This window comes from Electrona antarctica (assembly GCF_951216825.1).
Source record: "Electrona antarctica genome assembly, chromosome: 6".
In the NCBI taxonomy this organism is placed as follows: domain Eukaryota; kingdom Metazoa; phylum Chordata; class Actinopteri; order Myctophiformes; family Myctophidae; genus Electrona; species Electrona antarctica.
In genome coordinates, this window is record NC_136811.1 from 14,248,637 (window position 1) to 14,271,710 (window position 23,074).

At 42.4% G+C, this 23,074-nt stretch overlaps 2 protein-coding genes across 10 annotated transcripts in view; both read right to left on the reverse strand.

Annotated features, from left to right (window-relative positions):
- The window catches only part of ptpn6 (protein tyrosine phosphatase non-receptor type 6), a 30,275-nt gene extending 25,045 nt beyond the window's left edge, over positions 1-5,230 (reverse strand). For 2 of the 8 annotated variants that reach the window (XM_079504479.1, XM_079504472.1), the window contains exon 1: positions 4,821-5,230. In XM_079504479.1, the coding sequence (XP_079360605.1) occupies positions 4,821-4,831 (11 nt within the window). In that variant the 5' untranslated portion in view covers positions 4,832-5,230. Of the gene's footprint in view, positions 1-1,814; positions 1,841-2,174; positions 2,255-2,566; positions 2,758-2,789; positions 2,911-4,820 lie in introns of those variants that run through there. The other 6 variants (XM_079504476.1, XM_079504473.1, XM_079504477.1 and 3 more) reach the window with 6 other exon arrangements.
- Positions 5,231-5,838: 608 nt separating this feature from the next.
- The window catches only part of chd4b (chromodomain helicase DNA binding protein 4b), a 44,175-nt gene continuing 26,939 nt past the window's right edge, over positions 5,839-23,074 (reverse strand). For both annotated transcript variants that reach the window (XM_079504234.1, XM_079504233.1), the window contains exons 27-39: positions 21,650-21,736; positions 18,153-18,244; positions 17,530-17,663; positions 16,269-16,413; positions 15,972-16,128; positions 15,677-15,765; positions 15,225-15,489; positions 14,692-14,748; positions 13,669-13,860; positions 12,855-12,963; positions 11,896-12,028; positions 10,743-10,938; positions 5,839-7,653 (exon numbers count right to left, since the gene is read on the reverse strand). In XM_079504234.1, the coding sequence (XP_079360360.1) occupies positions 7,445-7,653; positions 10,743-10,938; positions 11,896-12,028; positions 12,855-12,963; positions 13,669-13,860; positions 14,692-14,748; positions 15,225-15,489; positions 15,677-15,765; positions 15,972-16,128; positions 16,269-16,413; positions 17,530-17,663; positions 18,153-18,244; positions 21,650-21,736 (1,865 nt within the window). In that variant the 3' untranslated portion in view covers positions 5,839-7,444. The remainder of the gene's footprint in view (positions 7,654-10,742; positions 10,939-11,895; positions 12,029-12,854; positions 12,964-13,668; positions 13,861-14,691; positions 14,749-15,224; positions 15,490-15,676; positions 15,766-15,971; positions 16,129-16,268; positions 16,414-17,529; positions 17,664-18,152; positions 18,245-21,649; positions 21,737-23,074) is intronic.

Here is a 23,074-nt window from a genome sequence, read left to right on the forward strand (position 1 = left end):
GCAGTTCCCTTTGAAAAACCATTGCAAAGGCCCGGGCCGGCCTAGCAGTCCGGTCACTTAGGCTGGTAATCGAGTCCCGATCCCGATGTCTTCCCCCCATCTCTTTCCCCGTTTCCTGTCATATATATCTATCAATAAAGGCAAAAAAGCCCAAAAAATATCTTTAAAAAAAGGGAAAAAACAACATTGCAAAAAGAAGGCCACATACAGTACTATGCAGAATCAATATTAAGTGTGACCGCACCCTGAGAAAGTAAAATCACTCTCAAAATCACTCAGGGTTTTGCAGTGCAACGCTATGTGAAGGTGACATTTACAGTTACATTTGAACAACTTAAAAAAAAAATCTGTTTTTGCTCTAAATGCAGTCGCGTTGTGAGCTTGTATAGATTTTCTGCAAAGGCTTTCCCCCAGAATATAAATGCTATGGTTCAAGACAAGTGACTAAACGTCTATTTCTAATTTTCTATGCAATGTTATCTTCCGGAGTGACGAGAGACTGACCATGGGAGTGGTTCTGCATCTTGCTCAAGGTCACGTCGGCTGAACCAAGATTTATTGGATGTTCTACTGTTGTACTACTATGGTACTACTGAGCCTGTGACCTCCCGCTAGCAGTGAAGACTTACATTACTTTGACCTCGCCATAATGACCTTCTCTGTGCTCTGTTCTGACCACATGCTGTTAAGCTGTTGCCGCCCATATGCCACCAGCTACATTCAACTATAATGCATTCTTTACATAATCACTGCTCGTACAAATATATGGGCGATGTTAAATATACACACGCTCTCACAGGCTACAATACACATGCACAGACGCCTGCAAAGACGCATCATAAGTTGTGACTATTTTGTAATTTTTTTAAAAACATACAAGTTTATAAAGAAATAACTATATATAACTATTATAATGTACCAGGGTTGCATCCAAGAGATGGCCAGTCAGCTATAAATTAAACTGAGGAAAATGTGTGGAGGGTTAAATGAAATGTTCATTACAACATACTGTACAAATTATATGTTTTTTGAAAATGTACATGCGCTTCTATGAGTCTGCAATAGACATGCATTAATTCATTCAAATATCACTTCTCCCGTAGAAAGGTGAGGGCATTGCTACATGCTACTACACTGAGTGAATTGACTACTTTCAACATGTGAGATCGATAATGAATATGTATCTATGGCATATATACATGCTATACCAGTCTACTGCACATATTGCATATCATAAATAGTTTCTACCTACAGTATGTGCAAACATACCTGGCAATAAAATATATTCTAATTCTGAATCTACAGTAAATCAAACAGATACGTCGGTTACACTGTGACCATGTAATATATGACGTCCAAGCAGTGTGACATGATCCATAGACAGTGCTAAAAGCAATTTATAACAACAAGATATAATACAAAGATCATACAAGTGTGTCAGTTCTTCTCCATTCAGATTCTGTACACTCTATTGTTATATATTGAGTATGGGTGAGTGACAAATAAAGATAAAGCACAAAAGCAGAACAGAGGACTTAACTGCTGCTAAAGATACACACAGAGAGAGAGGAGGGGAGGGAGACATAGAGAAAGAGAAGGAATGGAAACAGGGAAGTTAATATCCAATGTCTTACGCAAAAAAAACAAAGAAACACACAACCGATTACAGTTGGTTGGCTAACAGCAGTTACTGAACCCGGAGAGAGACCACTTCTATTTTGTCACTTATTGAGTCATATATTATACATTCTCACTACTGGCTGCAGATCACAATCAAAGCTACAAGAGTTTATAATTATATTATTACTACTTACCGAACCATGTTGTCCTTTTAAGTCTTCTGGTTCCAAAGAGAAGGACAGAGTGTTATGAATATGAGGTGCTCTTTACAACAGATTCAAGCATCATATACCGTAGGCTATTCTGACAGGAACAACTTATTCAATTAGCCAAACAACAGTACATGCCTCCCTGACTCCTATAAAGACCCCTCTCTAGACTGACCCGTTGATTTAACTCTGAGTGCATAAACTCTGAGGGCCATTTAGTTCCATTTGTGAACTCAGAGTTAGGCTACTGGAAGATTTTACTTAATAGTGTATAGTCTGTCACTCCATCTCTTCCTCCTCCAGTCACAACATACAGTCTCCCTTTGGCAGCAGGTTAACACTTACTGTTCTCAGCACCCCTTCTGTAAAGTGACACCCTCTCTGAAACGCTGCTGTCTGTCTGTCTGCAGTATGTATATGGCTCAGTCGTCCACTCGTCCCCTATAGGTTCCCTCTATCTATCTCTCTCTCTCTCTGGTTTGGCCCTTCCTTCCTTTTTAGCCACCAACCCTTTCACAAAGGAGTGAAAGCGACAAGACAGCAGCAGTCACCAAAATAGCTGACGAGAACTAGAAGAGAGGGGCGGAATTCCTCCAGCAGAGGGACGTATACCAGACTACTACAGTAGTACCAGCAGCCACCCCCAAACAATCACAAAGACAACAAGCGACAATAATCATAGTAATTCAATAATAATATACTTTATATTCGAGGTAGAATTAGTTCTGGCATCTTACTCTCTGAAACTCCATCTCCTGTACTGTGTTATTTGTGCGTCGGTTAGCGTGAGCGCACAAGTGTCCTGTCTGTCTGTCGCTTATTTTTAACTCTACGGTCTGTATGTCGGCGAGGGAAAAAAAAGGAACTACTGCTACTCTTTGTAATTAAATAATCTCTGACAAAACAAACACGTACAGTAGGCTACGCTGCTTCGGATTCTCAAACCCGCAAAACACCTACTTTTCTTTCACTTGTTGTCTTTCTTCCCCGTTGTTCATACATACCACCTGCCCATCACTCCTCCCCTCTACTCTACTACCGCTGTCTGTTTGCGCTGCACTTCCAGGTGCACCGCACGCACAGACACACGCACACGCACACAATTGACAGTGCACATGCACAAAGGTCAGAGTCACAGTATACTTCCTTATTGCTGTGACCCCCACCCACCCCCCCTCTACTGTCTATCTGTGCAACAGAGTATTTTAAATTATATTCTCAATTCAAAGTAAACATGGCTATTCACTCAGGCAACATTGTTACAGCACTACGTGGAAAATATACAATGATAGGTATTTTTTTTTATCGTATCGTTTGACTTTGGACTGACAAGAGCGCCAACACATTGTCTGTTGTTTGGATTGTCGTAATAGTAGTCCAGTATAGGCACCTAAACCTTGAGCACCTCTATGTTAAATTAGCTGCTTTGTATTTTTTACAAAATGGGGGGGGGGGACGGGGGACAAAACAAATGTATGAATAAATGTATGAATGTATGCCTTGGAAAATTGTTGGAAATAAATGTGGGCTAAATGATTTTAACATGCACAGTACATCATTATCAGACCTAAATTGACCCTTCAACTTGTTTATACCCAAAAGGACTATCACAGGTTTTGTAGCAACTTGTAACATTTTGTAGAAATATTGTGCGTTGCAGAGGAGTAGGCCTACTAGAGGAACTTGAGGAAGCTAGCAGAGGCTTTCCTAGTGACACCATGCAACATAAATCATTATAGAGCTGCCAGACCTTTAACTACAGTAGGCCTATTTCTAAGCAAATACACATTCATGAAGACAGTTTTTACAAGTTGCAATGTGACATTGCATTGCTTTGTTTACACATTTTTGCATTCCATTCAATTGTGTACATTTCTTTCTAAAAAAAACATTGTTGCTTACATTGTTGGCAATGTAAACATGTTTTGTCATGCCAATAAAGCAAATTTGAATTGAACTTTTAGTTACACTGTATATGCAAAGTAAACTCGTGTCATTGCCCAGGCTATTTGACTTACAAATCTTATTCCCGAGTTCTAAAAGCACAAACGTAATACACGTACGTTTGTACAGATGTACACATTTACTTGTCTAGTTGTAATACAAAAACATAGGCTAAAGGCTAGTCATTTTAAAATGTAAAGATACAATTTAGGTGAGAAAACACACACACACACACACACACACACACACACACACACACACACACACACACACACACACACACACACACACACACACACACACACACACACACACACACACACACACACACACACACACACTGCAGGTGTTGAGCATCATGGTTAACACAAGCTATTGCAGTGTGCATTGTGCACATGATCTGCACATCTCTCTTTCTCTTCCTCACTGCTCCTCTCTCTCTCTCTCCCTCACTCTCACTCTCACACACACCTGGAAATGTCTCTACCCAGTTGATACTTACTAATTTAAGAACATCAAAACTGTGCAAGAGAAGAAGTGAAGATACTTTGACACCAGACCCAGCATGCAAAATTGTCCATTGCTTGCTGAAGTATTTTGTTTTAAATACCATTGTGGCTTTATTTCACAGCAGAATACTGGAAGGAGGGGTAATATATGGATGACACTCCCAAGGCTTAATAAGTTCATAAATTGTACACACACATACAGTAGGATACTGTACAAGCTTCAATCGTGTATACACACACACACACACACACACACACACACACACACACACACACTACTGTACAAACTACAATGGCACACACTATACACATTATACATATACTATTTTTGGTATGTCATTAGGCAAATGTTTTTTTTAAATAGCAGATCTACAAGCTCACAACGTCCCCTATACAGTCTCTCTTTCAGTACTACTAGAGCGTGCCAGGAAAGAAGTAGAAGGTCAGCGGACAGATCACTTTCATTATTAGAAAACAAAATGACAGTGTTGGACCAAGGGCAGTTCAATTGGGGCAAAATGGTACCCACACAACTTACCTACAAGACATTTGCACCCAGTAGCAGCAGGGTCTCTCTCCTGCTGGGCCGTAAATACAGCTGGAATCCGCTCACTTCTTCTTTGGTGCCTTCTGCGATGAGATCTATATTTGTCTCGATTTACTAACCAAGACTGTATATGACTCACAGGCGGTACGTTGCATCCAACTCCACACGCCACATGGTCAATCCAGCTACTAACTATTTATGACAAAATAAATACATCTCTTGTTCCAAACTTTTTTTTCTCCTCCGTGATGCCCTTAAGTCTTACTTGTCCATTACCCGTCTTTTTCTCCTTTTCTTTCTCTGTCACGATAAGATATCAGGGCTTATTATCCAGCCCAGCCTATTCCCCCGCCCTGTAATTTACACCAATTTTGTTAATTACCCGTCTGTCGCTGGGAGAAAATAAGCCTGTTCCTGTACAGTCTACCCTTGCTTTTGCTAGCTCTTCCTCTCACATGCAGTCTATTCTCCCCAACTCTACAGTACTAATGCCTTTCTTCAGGTCAGTCTAAACCAGTTCATGTTGCCTCCTTTCCTTGCTTATCTTCTCCCCATTATATACCCAACTACCCAGTCCCTCCTCTCTCTCTTGCATGTCCATTTTGTTCTTTAATGTAAATTCTCTCTTACCTTTGAGACTCGTATGCAAAGTGACTCTTCGCACCCAATGTTCTATTTATTGGCTTCATAATTTGAATCCCGTTAACCCAAAACTGTTGTAAAAATGTCCATGTTTGTATGTGTACATTTAGGCAATCACAGTTTTAGTTCATTCATATCTGAAAGTTAACAGAAAGGATTCAATGCCTTGCTCAACAGCACTTTGAAACAACACATATATAGCTACCAGCAGGGAACAAATATCATACCTTTCTACTTATGGGAAGGTAGGTTTTTAACCAATTGACATTCCTACCAAAATTAATGACTCCCCCTGCCTGCACATCTTAAATCTCTAGCTCTGACACATCATTTTCTCTCACACAAATAAGCGGACAGACGCCACAGATTGACAAACTGTTACCCTTTTTTTAATTGTAGTCCTTTAAAAACAAACAGGAACGATAAAAACAACAAGGTTGCAACCTTTATAATAATAATAATAATAATAATATCCAAAAAATAATGTAAAACAACGAGACATTAGACTGTAAGAAATTAAATTAACTTAAGATTGCCATCATTCTCAGTGCCGTCCGTGTACCTAAAACTTGTGGAGATAATGTACTGTCCTTTAACTTGAATGAAAATAAAAAGGAAGAGGGGAGGAGGTCTCCCCGAGGAACAGCGTGTTCGCGCCACGCTTGTCCAGAAAACCAATTTAGGAATGTCAAGGTGCTGGCTGGAGGGGGAGGGGTGGGCGGATATCCAATCATAAGGTTGGGTCACCTGAACAGACAGGTAGTGGTGGGCTGGGGTTGAGGGAAGCAGAGAGGAGAGGACCAGTCACTCATCCATACTGTTGTGTGATTGACCGTTCGTTCGTTCGTTTCTTTCTCTCTCTCTCTCTCTCTCCCCCCCCCCCCCCCCCCCCCCTCTCTCTCTCTCTCTCTCTCTCTGGCAAAAAAAAGTCACAGCTCCACATCGGGAGAATTCTGCAGTAGAGATGCACGTCAGTGTGCCCTGGTTCACAGATACTGTACACAAGCGTGCGCGCGCGCACACACACACACACACACACACACACACACACACACACACACACACACACACACACACACACACACACACACACACACACACACACACACACACACACACACACACACACACACACACACACACACACACACACACACACACACACACACACACACACACACACACACACACACACACACACCTAACCATGCGCATGTGCACGCATACATACAAGGACGCAGGCGAGGACAACAGAGACGAATGATGGACGAAAATAAAACGGTTTAAGATTCAACACGATGATTTCCTATGGTGTGAAGATGAGCACAACGATAAGAGTCCCTTGAATCCATGTTTCGTCATTCAAACAAAAGAAACAAAAAACATGAAAAAGCGCCGATACGCTCCAAACATGTGGATGCTGCTATCCGTCTTGTCTAGCGACTCTATGATACATTATAGTTACATAGAAACATTTGACCCTGCTGTAGACTTAGGACAGAACAGGCCAGTGGAGCGGCCCGCGGTCCCGTCGCAAAGAGACAGTGCTCAGGTTAAGAGAAAAGTTAAACGTGAGAGGAAGATAGATCTGCAGTTCATCTAGTATAGGCCATAGATGTAGAGTACATAGGAAGCGAAGTCCCATCATTCACTCCTATTCTATTCTAGCTCTATGGTTCCAGTCTCTTCAAAAAGAAAAGCCCCACAACATAAGTGTTTCTCTGCTGAGTCCGTCCGTAGATGGGTGGAGGTATGTGTGTGTGTGCGTGTGTGTGTGTGTGTGTGTGTGTTTGTGTGTGTGTGTGTGTAAGTAGGGAGGTAGTCTGATCTCACTGTTCTGTAGCAGGGTGGCGGAGGTGTGGGAGGATGAGGGGGGAGGGGGCCTGCTACGTGGCAGTGAAGTGAGGGCTTCCACAGCCAATAGGAAGGTTGTTTAGCCGCGGTGCGCACAGTTGCGCACAAGCGGGGATTGGTCAACGCTGCACCTGCATCTGCTGCTGCTGCGAGGCCTGCGACTGGTTCTGCCCAGTGACCTCGGGCCCCCGGCTGGCCAGTCGGCTCAGGATGTTCCTCTCGGACATCTGCAGACGTACGGCGACGGGGGGTATCCTGGCGATGGTCGCCGGGAGGCGGGTGACGTCGGCCTTCATGTCGCTGAGCAGCTCTTCCAGTTGTTTGAGCACTGAGGAAACAGGGGGGCGGCGACAGTTCAGTTCAGCATTTTGTGGACGTTTTTTTTTCTTTTTTTCTGCTTTAGTTCAATGAGAAACGTTTGCGTACCTGAAAAAAAAAGTGTTGTATTACAAAAAAGTAGAACATATGTTGAAGAATAACGAAGGTCTGTGACCGCCATGTTGCTTTGATTTTTTTTGGAAATGCAGTGTAAATTTTGACGGCCAGTTTTGACGTGGTTTTAGTCATGGTCTTTTTAAATAAAATTCCATTTAGTTTTTGTCATCTGAAATGTTCTAGCATAGTCTACTTTTAGTAGACTAAATATCCTAAGACTTTAGTCAACTAAATCTACAGCTGATTTAGTTGACTAAAATGTATTTTGGCAGGCCGTGATGACGTAGTAATACCTGATTTATACGTATAAAATTAACACCGTTAACAAGTTATAGCAGTGTGCAGGACTCCATAACTCCTCAACATATGCTCGTACTTTGAGATGAGAGATGCCAAAGGATTGCCGCTTCGTGTTATGAAAGCCAAAAGTTCAGCATTGAAGGTGCTCTTGGAAAATGATCCATTATTGAAGAAAAGATTCATGCACTCTTCTTTAAAAAAAGTATTCAAAATATTATACTGTATATATACAGTATATACTGTTCGTATATAACTTATATTTTTATTATTATGTCATATCCACCCAGGATATGACATAAAAGTAGCCTTCTCCAAGCCAGGGCTGATGACGGCTTCATCAGCCATAGCTTGGAGACACTGTTGTATGACAAAATAGAGCTTAACTGGTTAATCAGACTAGTTGATTAAGTCGATAAAAAAACCAAAAAAACATTATACAGTATACATATATTGTATGTATTTTTTCTTTTCATGTTGATTCATTCATATATACAAAAAAAAAAAAGACTACCCCAAAAATGCACTTCTCAATTATTTGATTACCGGTAATCAAAAGAGAAATCAATAGAACAATCGCTAAGAAAATGATCAGTAGTTGCAGCCCTACTCTCTTCGTTTTGCAGGGGAGCAAAGCTACCCTGTGGATGAGTGTCTGGCCGGGGGACGAATACATTGTTGCTCCATTTAGATTTGTCTATAAGGTCTATAAAGACAATCATACGTCAAATTTCACTCACCCAAACATATGTCCATAATCCATCACTTGTCTACTTTCACCGCACTGGCACGCACTACATCTCCTATGCACAAATACACTTTTAAAGGAGAATGCTTCCAGCTAGAAGGCTTTCTTACCTTTATTTGTAGTCGTTACGTCCCCACCAAAGAGGTCCAGGTGTTATTGTGTGCAAAAGCGCATTATTGGCTATTTCCACTACCATAAGCCCTCAATGAATTGCATTGAATTGCATTGAATGGAATGGGGCTATGGGGTGTTGTGCTAATTCGCTTATTTCCATCGCTCAAATCGTATATATCCTCGTATATATCCTCTCTTCATAATGTAAATAGTATCCCAAGCGGCACACTTTACTACTTACAGTATTTCGATGGAAATAAGCGAATTAGCACAAAAACCCAACCCCCATTGAGGGCTTATGGTAGGTGAAATAGCCAATAATGCACTTTTACACAAAATAACACCTGGACCTCTTTGGTGGGGACGTAACAACTACAAATAAAGGTAAGAAAGCCTTCTAGCATGGAATTCTCCTTTAAGGCTCATTTATGCTCCCGTATGCTTTACGTAGGAAAATAAATACGACCGCTTACTTACGTCCATGCGTCCTTTCCGCTGGCATGGATGTTAAGCAATACACCGACTAGAGGTCAGATCAGAGTCCAACCATTTCTGACTAAAAACATGGTGACTTTGGTCGTAATAATGTACCTGTTAACACTCCCATCGCCCAGGACGAAGTTCTTTGTCCTTTCTATTAGTAACGCCCGACGCCCAGGACGAAGTATTGTCCAAAAGACGAAGTTTATTGATATGAGAACGGATCGCATGGCTCTATAGCCCAGGAGCGCCTGTTGGGCAATCCTCGTTGACGCGACAAGAGTGAGACGTCATCGAAAAACTCCCTCCCCTGTTTAGCTGATGAAAACGAAAATCTTAAAACGTTCATAACTCGCGATCTAAATCATCCCGTCTAATTATGAAAAAAGATCCTGTGTTTGACGGCCCTCCGCTGTCCAGTCGCTAGTCGTGATAGATTTATTCTTACCTCCCGTTGTTGTCGATCGACTCTAGAGTGGTGTGGCTATTGTTAGCTGCTACACACACATTCACAACAACATCCGGTCCGTCGGTAAAAGTGGTCCGGGCGCTATAAACGATGGGCACATTTTATTAATGGATTAAATAGGCCCGGGCCCTCAAAGAAAGTGTCAAAAACGTAGGCTGTGTAGTAGACGTTGTGGTGGTCTGTGTGGTCTGTGTAAATACATAGCGTGTATTTCACTCGTATCATTTTATCAAGGCTTCGTTCTGGCGACAGAAGTTGTGGGCGCAGTCAAGCCACCACAATGGCTCTAGTTTGGGCAATCGTGGGAGCTATACTGACCCAAAAATGAACGGTTGTACTGCTCCATTTCATCCGTATCCGCGGATACGGATGAAATGAATGCAGCATACAGCTAGTTTGCAACGTTGAGCATAAATTAGCCTTTAGACGTAGTTAAAAACACGTATTCCATAATCTTAATTTTAATGCCCAACTTCTTCAATATCATTTTTTAAGTTCCTTAGGAATTAACGACGCACTTTCACATTAAAACTAGCATTGTTTGAACTTAATTTAGTGGTAAATTTAATTGAATTTGAAATGACAAAAATGGTGAGGAATTGATCTGTTGTTACTGCACGATCAGCCGATTTGATTTAACAACAATGTTGAGTCTCCCCTGTAAAATAATGGAGGACTAAACCTGACTTGATACGTATGCATTAATCTCATATTTACAAGCCAATTTCAGTGTTTGCCTTGAAGCTAAATGATAAATAAAGCACTTTGAAGATTCTAAATCTAACCTTTGACCAGAATCACCAGTAAAATGCACGGTTCCATGATGAACCGTTCATTCTCATGCCGGGTCACAGTTTCACTCTCGTCTACTAACCTTTATGCAGCACTGCATTGGCAGGCTTGTTCCCAGACATGGACTCTTTGCTGAGGTGTTGGTGGGACTCGGCCAGACACTCCACCTCGCTGAAGCGCGTGTTGAGGGCCATGGAGGGGTGAGCGGGGTCCTCGGACATGTTCAGGTACGCCGCTCTGCGCAGCTGTTCCTCGATCACCAAGGCCTGCTCCAATAACTACATACACAGCAGACAAGAAGATAGGAAGGGTGATAAGAGGAAATGTTAACAGGTTCCGTCCATCCGACGTGTCCACGCGTCCTAGGGAATCCAACCGACGGGTTGCAATGACGTGTGTACACGTCCTAGCGCATCTTCAATGATAGGCGAGAGAATAATATTCTGAATCTTTTTCCTTTTTTTTTTTTTGAGTGAGACTCTAAGACCACCGTACGCTTTGCTCTTCGTTCATATTAGCTGTTAGCGCGGCAGAAAGAATGCCTCGTATCTGCTAATCCAGTGGTCTTGATCTGATGGATATACTAAGCGCTTCATTTCTGACTTCTCATCCGCCTCTCGTTCAAAATATGAACGCTTTGGAATATTTAGCGATATAATGAAAACGAGAGCAAGGTAAGCTAGCAAAATATTTCTCCATTTTTTTCCCGGATTGTTCCCCGGGGGGGGGGGGGGGGGGGGGGGCACCCCAGAGCTCCTATTTTGAAGGAATCCCGGGACTGATTGTGTTAATAAGGCAGGGAGAAATTTGAGGATTAGTGCGATTATGTTGGCCCTTGAGAGAGAAATGATAACAAGAGCTATGCTAGCAAAACAAAATCATCTTCTGACTATTTTTAAAGAAGAAAATTGGCTAAAGAAACACAAATAAATAAATAAATACATTTAACCAATTTTGACCTGAGATCAGATTCTAAAAATGTCTTCTACATCCTGACAGCTTTCTGAAAAAGCTATGTTTCTATGTCGGTCGTTCTTCGATTTTTCAAAAATAGCAGACCTACAAGCTCATAGCTCAATAGCTAAAGCATAACATAATGCTAACACCAAAAGGGGTTCCCGCCCAAAATGGGTTAATGATATGTATTTATTGTCAAAAGTGTGTAATGTCATATTCCTGTGTGTGTGTGTGTGTGTGTGTGTGTGTGTTTGTGAGACATCAGCAGGTCCACCCACCTTGAACCTGCGAGCCAAGAACTTGTTCTTGATTTCCAGGAAGTTCCCTCGACTCATCTCTCCTTTGAAGGGCTCGTTGAGGATGGCATACTTCACGTCGTTCTGCACGTCCTGCCAGCGAGCATAACCGTGTCTGAGGGACAATGTGCTCAAGGCTCATAACATCATCATCACCACATCTTCAGTGTGATTCAGTCAATCTCTTACCATCTCTCTACCCATTTCCTGTCTCACTGCACTGAACACACTGAAAGCCTAAACATTTCTAAAAAGAATATATCTAGGATTTCTGCGTTTTTTTTAAATTATTTTATGGGAAGTTGTATTTATACAACGCAGTTTCGGGAGAAGAGACCTCCTTCCGCTTGAGCTTAACCACTCCTCCCTCATTATCAACAACTCCTCCCTCCTTATCAAACTCACCTGCCTTTCATTATCCACCCGGCCAATCCCCGGTGCAATCACCACAGTATAAATACACCTGCGATCTCTCAACCAAGTTGTTTGTTCTGCTCCACGACAGACCAAACATGGGTCGTGAGTACTGCACTTGTAGATCGGCTATTTTCACTATTCTTCAAAATCGCCATCCTCCTCCACCCCAACCTCCTCCTTCCCCCTCGATTCTCTAGGAATCCAGGGGGGGCAGTGACGGAGCAGAGACGACCAACCACTCATTCCGAGTAGAGCAAAGATGACCATCAGCTCCAGAGACTACGCCCCACCCTGAGTCTCGCCCTACCTTGGGTTCCTCACTCCACTCCGCATTCATCTCATTCTGTTTCAATAAACTGTTAATCTTGAGCGAAGGTGTGGTCTCTTACTAGTGAATTATTTATTTATTCCCAGGCAATTGGCAAATGGGTTTCAAAATCGTGGGATAAAAATGTAAGAAAAGACGTTTGAAATCCCCCATAAAGAAGAAAAGGTCATATAGCTTTGTACATTTAAAAGGATACTGTATGATGCCAGCTAGAAGCCAGTAGTCATGTCTGCGGTGCCAGATTTCAAAGGTCTTCTTAGTCACTGTGGCTGCCCGTTCCTCATTCTGCCACAGCGAATGGAGCTCTGGAACAGAGATCACAAAGGTCACAAAGTGTCACAGAAAATGTGATAACGCAGGAATACAGCTGTCGACCAAAACAAAACACAGTTTCTACATTTCATCTCGGGAGTATTTTGAAGAAACAGAAACACAGAGTCTCATTTCACCTAGAATGACCTTTGTGGTTTACAGTGAATAACTGAAATAAGCCTATACCATTTTCACGTCAAAGAGTGAGACCTTCGAATGAAGTAACACAGTACAAATTACGTTATATGTCAGAGGAAAAGGACAGATTTCCTTTTCCTCTGACATCTAACGTAATTTGTACTGATCAAGTAAAAAAAATAAAAGACTAAAACCTCCTCTCAGAAGAACATGTTTACCGTAATTTCCGGACTATAAGCCGCTACTTTTTTCCCATGCTTTGAACCCTGCGGCCTATACAACGGTGCGGCTAATCTATGGATTTTTACAGCTAACAGCCACTAGGGGACCTTCTAAATCTATCTCTATGGCCACCTGTGGCTTATAGTCCAGTGCGGCTTGTATACCGGTATGTACACATTTATTGTTTTCCCTAAATTTAGCTGGTGCGGCTTATATTCAGGTGCGGCTTATAGTCCGGAAATTACGGTATATTACAATCTCAATATGAAGAGAAAGAATAATCACTGTGTGGTCTCTCATATTTCCAGTACGGTGTGTGGTGTTGCCAGGTAACACACCTGTGAATCCTCCATCGGCTATGTTAAACATGAACCTCTGCTTGGAGGCGGCTTTCTTCTTCTCCTCGGTGACGGTTAGCAGCGCCGCCGCTGTAGCTCCTTCTTTAGCGTTCTCTCCGTTCTGCAGCTTGCCCGACTCCTCACTTTTCACCCCCTCCTTCTCCTTCTCCTTCTCCTTCTCCTCTTTTTGCTCTGAGAAGAAAGAACCCGGAAAGGAAAAAGGGTTTCATTCACCACGTACTGTACACAGGATGTGATGTTTAGCCCATTTTGGGGCGGGAACCCCTTTTGGTGTTAGCATTATGTTATGCTTTAGCTATTGAAAAATAGCAGATCTACAAGCTCGTAGCGCGCCACCGAGTGGCGCGCTACGAGCTTGTAGGTCTGCTATTTTTAAAAAATCGAAGAACGACTGACATAGAAACGTAGCTTTTTCAGAAAACTGTCAGGATGTAGAAGACATTTTTAGAATCTGATATCGGGTCAAAATGGGTTAGAATTGCGTTGTGGAACCCTGATGTGGCGAAAGTTTTCCAGCGATCCTATGAAGAGGATGTAGTAAGGACCCAAACCAAATAGGGAAACAGTATCTCTCGTGGTATTTTAGTACCCTGTACAAACCTATCTTGAGATTAGGAGAAAAAGGGATTATCCCTGAATTATCCCTGAATATATGCAGTGACATTTAAACTGTAGCAACAGCCCATCATCGGAGACATAGCGTATAAAGCCTTTTCTAAGTCCTTTTCCAGTAATCGTATCATAAAAATGTCTCTTTTCCTTTCTTGGCAAGTGACAGATGTGACAGTTAATGAACGTTCTGATTGCATTAGTTCAAAGCAATGGACTGTAATGGTTACAAAGTTATCTCGTCAAATGTGGATAACTCCGTCTCTCGCCGTCATTCCACTTTTTCCTTTCATGCTTCAACGGGCATCTGGGTTTCCATCCAACATGTGTCCATCTAATGTGTTTGCATACTGTGAGTGTCTGGAGAGCCGACCACGTTCACCAGTGTCTCACCTTTCTTGTCTTCTGCAGGAGAACTGGTGTCCATCTTGTCGTCTTTGTTCTCTTCAGCTGAGATGATGAGATAAACAAACAGTTTGTCAGAATCACTGCGCTTGCCGCGCACAATAATTGTACAGGAATCAATGCAGACACATGCCTATCACTCCAAGAGTATACTGTACATACTGTGAAGAGAACCTTACATTTAATAGATACATCCGTTTTAATTATTTAGCATGTAAAAACATTTCTAATATGTTTATTTACAACTTTACCAAAATGTATGTACATTTTTCCATGTTTCCTGGGGAAATTAGTTTAAATTAAAAATTAGTTAAGTTTTCACTAACAGACTGTATGAAATAACGGCCAATCCCCCGACAACATCACAGATGGACCACAATGCTTATATGAGACGATTTTAAGAAACCCAATGATATTCTCCATAGAGAAAAACTTGTTAACTGTGCTCTATTGTTGGCGTTATAACAAATTGTCCCTCCAGGATGAATGAAGCTCACTTGTCTCGTCTAAGTTGATCTTACCTTTAGGCTTGGCCTCGTCCGAGTCGGCCTTGACCTCCAACGCTTCCCCTTTGACTTCGGTGGGAGGGTCCTTCTCTGAGGCCTCCGATGACGACTTCTCCTTGTCATCTTTGTCCTTGCTACCATCTTCAGACTCGTCCTTCATGTCAGCGTCCGTGTCTCCCACCTCCTTGTCTTTCTCCTCTTTGCTCGGTGACTCTGCTCTCTCCCGTTCTTTCTTCTCTGGAACCGGGGACTTCTCTGTCTCGTCTGGGATTTCGATGATCTGAATGTGAGGAAACAGAGATTATATATCTGTAAGTAGCAGACAAACTAATAGAGACAGCGTCGGGGACATGAGCGGGATGGCTTCTTCATTCATGATGATGAAACATAATACAACGGCCAAAGCATCACTCTCTCAGTTACACTATAAATACATGACAGTTGTACAACAAGAGATGTTTGTTTACCTCTGGATCATCTGACTTGGTAGATCCTTTACTCTCCTCTCCCTCCTCCTTCACGTCCATGTCCTTGTCCTCAGATTTAGTCAGATCTTCTGTACACACACACACACACACAGTGTGTCATTACGCAATCCTTTTTGTCATAATATAGGTCTACTGCAACTTAATTTCAGTTTTTCAGTCATCTTGATTTCTTTTACTTTTTCATAAATCTTGGTTCACAGAGAAAATGTAGGGTGTGTGTGTGTGTGTGTGTGCGTGTGCGTGTGTATGTGTGTGTGTGCACGCATGCATGTACCTGGGGCAGGTGTGTTGGGCTGTGTATCAGCTGGGGTTCCAGAAGAGGGGGTTTTGGGATCTTCACCTGCAGCCAGAGCAGCTGCTCTCTTGTTCTCCTCCAGTTCAGCCATCCAGGGCATGGACCACTGTCCATTAACATGCTCAAATTCCTGCACCTGTAACGCACACACACACGGGTTGGTGTCTTGTGTGGTTCCTATACGCACAATTCACCAAAAATAGCCCAATATCATAGCCATAAATACATTTGCATACTGTAACATGGCATATATTCCATCTCTGCCGCATAGCATACCTTCTTCCGGATGAGTGACATCACCCCAATGCGAGTGAGCACATGTTGCCTTGACAACCCTTCCCTGGGGACGCCGTCTGCGAAGGTCTCCGCTCCGTCCGCCCCCGGCTCACAGAGGTGACGCATGAACAGAGACACGTAGGCCCTGCGACGAGACGGAGAAGGAACAACATCACACCTCAAGTCTGGATCAGCCGTCGCCGCTTACCCGTCTCCAAGTTGGCCAGAGCGGAGGCTAGAATCAAGTTACCATGAATAGAACAGTGTCGGGTCCCACGAGTCTGAAGCCATTCCATTAAACCATTTAGGCCTGACCTCAAAATTTAAAAAGAAATCTTCTAAATCCTCCAGTTTTCTGAAATAAATACTTTCACGATTTTTCAAAAATAGCAGAACTACAAGCTCGTAGCGCGCCACTCGGTGGCACGCTATGAGCTTGTAGATCTGCTATTTTTCAATAGCTAAATTATAACATAATGTTTAAAACACCAAAAGGGGTTCCCGCCCAGAATGGGTTAAGACAATACTTCATTGTGACATCACTGATGGGAGCCTTGGTGTCTTTGTCTTAGAATATAGGCATGCTATTGATGTTTCAAATGCTATTGAGGTTTCAAAACCGTGACATGGGGCCGATTTTGTTACATAGGAGAGCGAGACACCAACTCGGATCAAACCAGGTGCGTCAGCATTGGACTCTGGGTAAAGAAGTTACCTCTACCTGGGAAAGCCGATGACAGGCTCTTAGTTGGGGACTCAACATATTGCTCCAGTAACTATCAGAGGCCTCTTTTCCACCGAGGGTTGAACTAGTTATGTAAATGTATTCCACTGTTTGACTGTCTGTTTTTCCGTTTTGTGTTTCTTGTGAGGACTGCGGATGAAAATTAGCAACTGTGCTATATCCGGTGTATTTACGTCCATGTGACGTCCATTAATATACATTGTCCTGTCCAAATAAAGTAATAAAGTAAAAAGTTCAGAGTGTTTCCACTGAAAATTAATTGGTTCAGAACCCTAAAAGTTGGTTCGGAACTGGAACCCCAAATTGTCCGCCGGTTCCGTGAAAACACCAAGGTTCCAAGAATGTAGAACGGAACCAGTTCTAGACTCACATTTGTTTTGGTGGAAAAGGTGCAGAGAATAAAGGACTGTGTCACCAGGCTGCTGTACGGAAGCTTCATCTAGAGGCTAATTCTTTACTCATGACAACGGACAAAAATAACAAGAAAAGAGTGCGATAGAATCTCTAGACACATACTTGAATTCTTTCTCAGACTTCCCTCGCAGGTCCCTGACCAGCCACTGGGTGGTGAAGGCATCCTGGGGGGGCATGCCATAACGCATCACAGCGTTCAGGAAGGCCTTCCTCTGGCGCGCGTTGAAGCCCAGCACCTGACAGGAAATAAAACAAGATGAAACTTCATTTACCCAATTAGGCCTGACGTCGAAATAAAAAAAACGTTCGCTCTGAAAGAATATATATTCAAAGATTTGTGCCGCATTTTTACGATTTTTCAAAAATAGCAGACCTACAAGTTCATAGCGCGCCACTCGGTGGCGCTCTATGAGCTTGTAGATCTGCTATTTTTCAATAGCTAAAGTATAACATAATGCTTAGTGAAAACACCAAAAGGGGTTCCCGCCCAAAATGGGTTAATCCTTGAGGGGAAATGTATTAACATTTAAAATAAATGTTAGAACATGTCATCCATCATATTATAATACTGTATGGAAGACCCGTTTTGAAGACATTTGAAAAAGCAGAAGTGGTTGTGACTACAGAAGGTGAAAAGTTAAAATAGGAATATTATGTTGGATGCAACTTTTCGATTTACGGCTAAATCTGTAATTAAATGAATTCGCAGCAGGTGGGAGACTCACCTCGATGTTCCCACCGACTCTGGCCAACAGAGGAGGCAGAGGTTTGTCTCTGTCGTTCCTTAGCCCCTTGCGGTTGGGCCTGCGTGCGTTGGCTAGCAGAAAGAGAAAGACATGGTTAGCCACATCTGAGGTTCACACCTCAATTAGAGCCAAAATAGCCAAATTAAGGCCAAAAAATGGCCTGGGTCGTGGACCAATTTTAATAAAAGTAAATGACTCCTTTTTTCAGTTTCCTACATTTAAAAACAATAGAGTATTTCATAAATAAATACAAAAAAATATCTAATAATAATTAATTATAATAATTAATTAATAATTTTTCTTTTTGGTCTTGAGCTAAAAAGTTTGGGAACCACTGAATTTGAGAACCAGTTCCAACACATGCACATGCACGCACACACACACACATAGCTCAGCACATCAGCGATTCAGACTCATATCACCACCACCAACCCCACCACCACCAGCAACACCACCAACACACACAAACATGCCTATTGAAACCAAAAATATTTTCCATGTCATCGTCAAATTCGATATTTGCTCAGTTAAATGTTATCAAGACTTCTATTACGATTCCTCAGTGAAGATGTTAGACTTACGACAGCTCATCAGGTCACACTCCTGCTGAAGTCGTCTCCTCACTGTCCACACAAACTACATGCTTCTGTTGTTGACGCACAACACTTTCAGGACAATTTACGCTGAAAGCGTGGTTTTGTGAACTGAATCGCTTTATTGCAATTATTAATGACAGGCCAATAGAAAAATTAAATAAAATCTGGAAATCAAATTGCTTTACAAAACGCACTGGCAAAGGCATATCCAAATGACCATTATTTAAAACGAGGCATCTTTAGTGCAAACAATGAATTATAATCCGTACATAAAATAAAAAGTGCAAATCCTCTGCTAAATGCAATAATAAGAGCTCACTTGAACAAGAACTTCAACATTTTCCTCCCATCTCTCATTTACATTGTGGCCTTCCTCTTGTAACTTGTCTAGTGGACATTGGCAATACAAGCTGCTCTGAACATTAGGTTAACAAAAGGTACCTGAGTTAGTCTTATTTATCACTTGCTCTTATGTGGCCCTTGCAGCAGCCGCTTCACAACTCTGGCTGTGAGTATATATGAATAGACGGCACCCGGATGAAACCCTGAGGCGAAATGGACATAGTGGCCGAATTTGATATTGCAGCGTGGGCCCAAACACATGAACGCGCTGGTCCGTTGACTATCATTGTGCACGTTCACGATGACACGTGAACGCTGAATGCCTGCAATGATAGTCAGCGGCAGCGCGTTCATGTGTTTGGGCCCAATCCATCCCAGAATGCACTCTGTTCCTACCCAGAATGCACAGTGAAATCGCCTCATGCGCTTTTGAGCAACTTAATGCAAGTGGATGGGAGGAGAACTCGGGTGCCGTCTCTATTCATATATACTCTAAGGGTACAGCAGCACTGCTAGTTCACAATTATAGTACCAGGTAGTACACATCATACCCCTGGTGTCCCAGGTCTAAAGTAATATACACTGATTAGATGGCTAGAATTTTAAAAACAAAACAGTCTCACATAGCCAGACGATCTGAGATCTTTGCCTACCGATACGTCTCGTGACCTCTAAATGCAATGGAGGGGCTAGAACTGGGTGGATTTAAAAACAAAACTGCTGTGCAGAACCAATGCAAAGAGTTTACGGTGGTCCTTCATGTTGCGATGGTACATTTTCAAAGCAGTATGTGTACTATTTGTTAGCACAGCTTTTCTCCTCTGTTGAAGCCCGATGCATTGAATTTATTTCCCCAAGACAATCCGTGGACCAAGATCTACGCCATCATCTAGCTACGTGTACGTGGGACTAGACTTAAAATAGCAGTTCTCTGGAGGTACCCAGACAGAGCAGAGTTGAGAATCACAGTTTATCGTTGTCTTTCATTTGATATTAAGAATACAAATTCAAAAACAAAACATAAACAGTGGTCAGGCCAGTACTACACAAGGGTATTTTCAACAACGAAGACTTGTGGAGAAAAGACCTTTTGTCTTTTCTCCCATTTTCATTGCTTTCTTTGCCTTTCTCTTCGCTCTCTTTACTTTTTCCTTCTCTTTCTTTGCCTTTCTCTTCTCTCTCTTTCGCTTTCTCTTTTCTGCTCTGTATGAGCAGAGGGTGCAGGTACAACTCTTTTTCAAGTTGTTGTTGTTGTCGATGAGGATATCATAGCTGTCGTCTGAATCTGATAAGTCTGTAGAAGTAGTTTAAACCATGTCAGTAGACAGCAATCAGAGCCCAGAGAATAGAGCGCCGAAGTCTGACGTCAACATCGGTAGACCGATCAGGGCGCTAAGTCCACGGGTTCATGTACCTTTTTACTTGCATTGTAATCCCCATATAGGGGATTTTTTATCGCCTCATATAAGAACTGCGTTTGAAAAATAAACAAGTCATCCCTCATATGGATATGAAGAATCAACTGAAAATGCTAATGTTACTGCTGCCGAATTAGTTCGATTTTCCCTAGAAACAGACTGTATCAAATATACTGTAGGTGACTGGCTGTCGTAAACGATACAGAGACACCTCCCCAACAATATCGCTGAGACAGGTTGTTTATTTTTGGACCACAATGCTTATATGAGACGATTTTAAGATGACTCCATGTTATTCTCCAAAGAGAAAAACCTCCATGAAACAGGGGATGAGCCAGTGACGTCAGGACTTCGGCGCTCTATAGAAGTTCACTCTTGATGTGTTGATATACTAATGGTGCATGCCTGTGTCAACAATGGGTATCCGTTTTCACTACTTTGCATTGCTATAGAAAGTATACTCTCTTTGCACAATCTTCACATTTTTGCCTAAACTACTTGCAGCTGTACATGGTTCTGGATATACATTATGCAAAAGTCAGTTCTGAAGTGACCATTATGAACAATCTGCATTCACATGTAGACGCATTCCCTGATTCCCCACTACATTAATCAGAACCACAATCATGTGATTCTCTTAACAGCGCTGCTCAGCTCCCAAGGATTCATCTCAAATCAGCATTAAAGCACAACTAGCAATTCCATCTAAACAGCCCATGCACACTGTGCGTCAGCAAGCACATACATGCATCTTTCAAATCAAATCCTGTTTTGCAGGCACACACATGATCACACTCATAAGTACACACACGTTATTATTACTGTACTTGTGAAAACAGCAAAGTTTTAGAATAGCATTTTTTGTAGCACACGTGCGCATGACGTGCGCATGACACACACACACACACACACACACACACACACACACACACACACACACACACACACACACACACACACACACACACACACACACACACACACACACACACACACACACACACACACACACACACACACACACACACACACACACACACACACACACACACACACACACACACACACACACACACACACACACACACACACACACACACACACACCTCTATTCTCTTACCTTCAGCCCGCTCATCAAAGTCCTCGTCTCCCTCCTCCGAAGCCACAGAGTAATCTGACTGGTTGTCTGACTGATCCTCTTGCCAATCTGATGAGAGGTGTCGATAGAGAGATGATTTAGTGCACAATAAAACACGGCAAGTAGGATGAGAAAAATGTGCTGGTTCAGGACAAAACTAGAGTAGATCTTCAGACAGACAGACAGAATAACAGTTATATCATAATAACAGTACTACTTGCCTTTGTGTAAACATACAGACATGCAATCATACATGGCCAACCTGAGTCCAATCTTTGTTAAAACATTTGACAATGCAACTCCTCACCTAACTTCCAGACAGAAGGGGGCGCTTTTGCTACATAACAAAAATCTAAGAGGCGTCACAGAACCCTCATCCTACACCACGGGGAACATAAAGCCATGCAGGGAAGTTAGAGCAACGGCCAAAAATAAAGGAGAACCCTGCTTTCATGAGACTTCCCTCACTTGACTGAGGCGTGGCCTTTACAGCACCATGCCAACACCAGCATTTCACCCAGTAACGTTACAACTGCTGCGTTTATGAAAGGTTATGCCATGTTCATAATGTATTTTTTCTGACTGACGACTGGTCGCCCGTGAATGACAGCAGCCAAAACGGCTACGTATTCGTAATTGAATAGTACTGCACTATTTTTTTTTTTATGTTTTTTTTTTTGTGGCTTTCGCCTTTATTTTATGAGACGGGGGGAAGACATGCAGTAAAGGCCGTCGGGATCGGGAGTCGAACCCGCGGCACACTGCCAGACTGGATTACCAGCCAAGGTGCCTGGACCACTGAGCCATGGCCCAGGCCAGTACTGCACTATTACGTTAAAATTAACATACAGTTAATTGTGCCACTACCAGATGTAACCGTCAAGACAATTTCTCTACAAGCGCCAGAGATACCATTGTCAACCCTAACCAGATATAAGGATAATGTATGATGAAGCAATGTAAGCACTGAGCTGTAAAAATAGCATTTTAACATGCATCCGTGTGAAAGATTGTGTACAGGGAACAATGAGTAAAGGCATAACTATTAACTACACTGCAGTTTTTTTGTATTTACACATTTAGAAGAAGGTACTCAGGTACAAATTGACCCACCACAGTACCACACACACACACACACACACACACACACACACACACACACACACACACACACACACACACACACACACACACACACACACACACACACACACACACACACACACACACACACACACACACACACACACACACACACACACACACACACACACACACACAGTAGCAGTGGTTCTCAAAGTGGGGGACCCTCAGGGTTCCTTGGAGAGGGCGTTCCAAATGGGCCCATACCGGTCGGTAACTCTGAGAGTGTACAAATGTACACTCTTGTACACTCTCAGAGTTATG